Source organism: Coffea eugenioides, chromosome 6 (assembly GCF_003713205.1).
Source record: "Coffea eugenioides isolate CCC68of chromosome 6, Ceug_1.0, whole genome shotgun sequence".
Classification (NCBI taxonomy): Eukaryota; Viridiplantae; Streptophyta; class Magnoliopsida; order Gentianales; family Rubiaceae; genus Coffea; species Coffea eugenioides.
Genome location: NC_040040.1, coordinates 14,985,163 through 14,988,479, shown reverse-complemented (window position 1 = coordinate 14,988,479; position 3,317 = coordinate 14,985,163). Strand labels below are relative to the sequence as shown.

Genomic DNA, 3,317 nt, shown 5'->3' with positions numbered 1-3,317 from the left:
AGAGAAAAAGTTTTCACGCAATGGCAGGAAATCCGGGAATCAATAATCAATCAGGGAGATTCCAGGCACCTCCACCACGGGTCAGCAAATGCCATGACGGCAAGCTGGAGGTTAGCCACACCATTCATTGGGGCAACCGGGGAACCGCCGAGGCGAGGGGGCAGGGGCAAGGGGGCAAAGCAGGCATTACAGCCAAAGAGTACCTTACGGCACCTAGACATATTCAGAAGGTACTTCATCAGACAAAGAAAGTGCCCTATTGTCCGACGCCAGATATGGCTATGGATGGTTTTGCATGGTGTTGCATACGTTGGCTTTAATTTATTACGCTGTTTCCCACAAGAGCCCGAAGCCACTGGCCTCTTACGTATGCCAGAGTTAGCTACTGGAACTGCTACTACCTGGAAACATCCGCTCTCCTCGTACCTGAAAGATCATTCATGATCCAGTATGATAGCCCTTAAAATTTAACTTGCTTCCAGAGGATTTATTCCTGGCTCCATCTGCTTCAGGGACCAGATTGTTATTATTGATTTTTACAGAGTTCTTTAAGTTTGTTTGAGATGGAATGTAGATTTGGGATTTTCAAATTGCGACAAAATTACAAAAAAGAGATTTATCTTTTTTTTATTATCTTATGGGCAGGGGCCAATGATATGGGGGATGGTTTTATTTCTTTTTTGCTAAGACATCATAGTGTACTGCTGATACAGGTTTGCCTTCTCTTAAGTGACCTGAATAATTTTAAGGCTCTAAAAAGTTAAACGAGCACTATTATATCTTTCATTCCAACTGTATTAACACTACAGCACAATGGTATACACATTAAATGTCTCATATACACCGAGTATGAAATTTGAGAAAATTGAAACCTGATTCCTCTCATATTCATCAATATAAATGATGCATGCAACTGCAAATCTATATAGCACCCCAACTGATATCACATCATGGATCCGGGGCTGAGCAAGATCTTACTGTTTCCAAATTCTAGACCAGCCAAAGAAAAGGCCGAAAGGCTATCTGACACTTTTCATCAAGCAAATCTTTCAGCTGAACAGGAATACTCTGCAGGAGAGATGTCAGTGCACCAAGTCTTTTGTTCCTTTAGAAGAGCAGGGCAACAATAACTCTCAGATAGCCAAGCTTTCTGCTCTGATTTTGGAAACTTGCCTTCATCTGCTGAAATACTGTAACGAAATGTATCTCAACTTCATACCACCGAGTGAAGATCAAGGGCGTATGATTTCCTTTTCATTTTTTCTTAAAATGCAATTACTAGTTCTATTTCTGAAATGGATATAATTAAAAATCAAACGACCATTTCAGCTTCTTTAGCGTCTTTAGGAATTCCAATATCCAACCTCATCGTGGGTTTGTAGTGTTCAGGCACAGCAGCACCAGCCTGTATGCATATTTCTACAACAGCAGGGGCTTGACCATAGAAATTTCTAAGCTCTCGTGCTAGAGGCTTATTGACGTCAGGAACATGCCACACATATCTTGGAGGTATCAAGTCATCAAGAACAGCTGTCTGCCATCCATGCTGCCCATTACGTTGCTGATGCTTGTAAGCTCCACAAACTTGGGCCTTGTGTCCACTAGGACCCACATGCACTTCTGGACAATATCCACAAACCCTCACAGGATACATCTTCATCAGCCTCTTGGCCCCTTTCCTCATTTTTTCCCATGCTTGAAGTGTTTCCTCAGCAAGCACAGCAATTTCTTCTGCACTAGAAGGGGGATTAATTTCTCCATCAGGTATTTCAGTCAATATTCGTGGCATGGGAGCTTCTGTCACAGGGTCTGGCAAGTCACTTTCATCTGCATCAATGAACTCACTTTTCCCAATTCGTATGATTGGTTTTCTTCTTCGTTTTGTAGGATATTCAGGCAAATCAACCCCTGCCTGAATGCAGAGCTCCACTAGTGCAGGGATTCTGGGGATCGAGAATCTCTCATCGTGTGTGATACGCCTTTGCAGACGATCATAGAGGTGGTATGCTTCAATTGGCACCAGTATATCTTCAATTACTGCATCTCCCCACTCATGCTCTCCCTTACGAATTGAGGCTGTTGGTCCTTTGCATGATCTGAATGGATGACCAAACTGTCCCACATGGATTTCATTGCACCACCTGCATTAGTTTTGACATATTCTAACTCAAAAAGTTTGCAGGAAAAAGTTTGAAGGTGCATTATATAAGAGATAAATGTTCCAAAAACATCTTGACTTGTAGGACTCAATGGTCTCAAGAAATGTCAATAGCAAATTAAGATAGTCATTGTGAATGAAACATAAGGATAATAGGGGATCAAATTCACAAATTGTATGAAGGAAATAAAAAGGCAAGCTTCAGACTATTAGACATTCAAATTATTGGAGTAATATTTATGCAGTTCTAAAAAGGCCAGTAATATGCTAGATGACAGACATGAATAAGTGGCAATTAGGCAGAACATTACTTGCAACCTTGAACGGGCACCACTTTCAACAACTTCTTGACATTGTTAATCAACGTTATTCTTGCATTTAGCACACTGTAAGCAAGGGGAGTTAGGCTCTTAACAACCAAGCCATTTTTCGGAGGGGGAATTGGTCTTCTTGGTTGGCCTTTGCTGTTCTTGAACCTTTCCCTGGCAGCTCTCCTCAACTCAACTATTGGAACAGGGAAGGGCTTCTTCTCCTTCTTTGAATAGTAGCGAGGTAGATCTGCATTTTGAGGATGATCACATCTGATCACCGCGGCTTTGCATTGACCCAGGTTCTCTGATGGGCGTCTACCTCTTAACTCGGGGGCAACTGGACTGCAGGCAAGCTGCAACCAACAAATGTACGCACTCTAAGGTATTAGTTTCAAGGTATAGACTCATCAGAGAAAAACACTCAAGGAGCAATCAACTCAAAGTTAGAGCAGTTTTAGTTATTCTCAAATTCAAGGGAGTCTGAAAAATGGTAACTGCCGGCCATGTGAAGAAGCAGTGTTGATTCAAAAATTGATCAAGTTCGTCCACCACCTAAGTCTTTATAAGATACCAGGGTAGTTTTGACTAATTAACTTGCCACCAAGGAAGACATTTTTCCAAGCTAGACAATTGATGAAACTTGAGGAATTATACCAGTTACTAGTTATCATTTCTTCAAAGGACAATAATTTCATACAGCACAAACAGGACCAGCAACAATTAGATGAAATGACTTAAAGTTTTGAATTAGAGGTTGCCACTTGCTTCCCTTGAGACATAATTCAAATACAGCATTAACTAATTTAAAAAGATGCCGAGATAAGAAAGGAGAAGTACATAACGTATAA

General features: G+C 41.2%; 1 protein-coding gene across 1 annotated transcript in view; it reads right to left on the bottom strand.

Moving 5' to 3' along the window:
* Nucleotides 1-760: 760 nt before the first annotated feature.
* The window catches only part of LOC113773665 (APO protein 2, chloroplastic-like), a 28,345-nt gene continuing 25,788 nt past the window's right edge, over nt 761-3,317 (bottom strand). Inside the window, exons 2-3 of the mRNA XM_027318295.1 lie at nt 2,470-2,822; nt 761-2,141 (exon numbers count right to left, since the gene is read on the bottom strand). Coding sequence (XP_027174096.1) covers nt 1,313-2,141; nt 2,470-2,822 — 1,182 coding nt within the window. The 3' untranslated portion in view covers nt 761-1,312. The remainder of the gene's footprint in view (nt 2,142-2,469; nt 2,823-3,317) is intronic.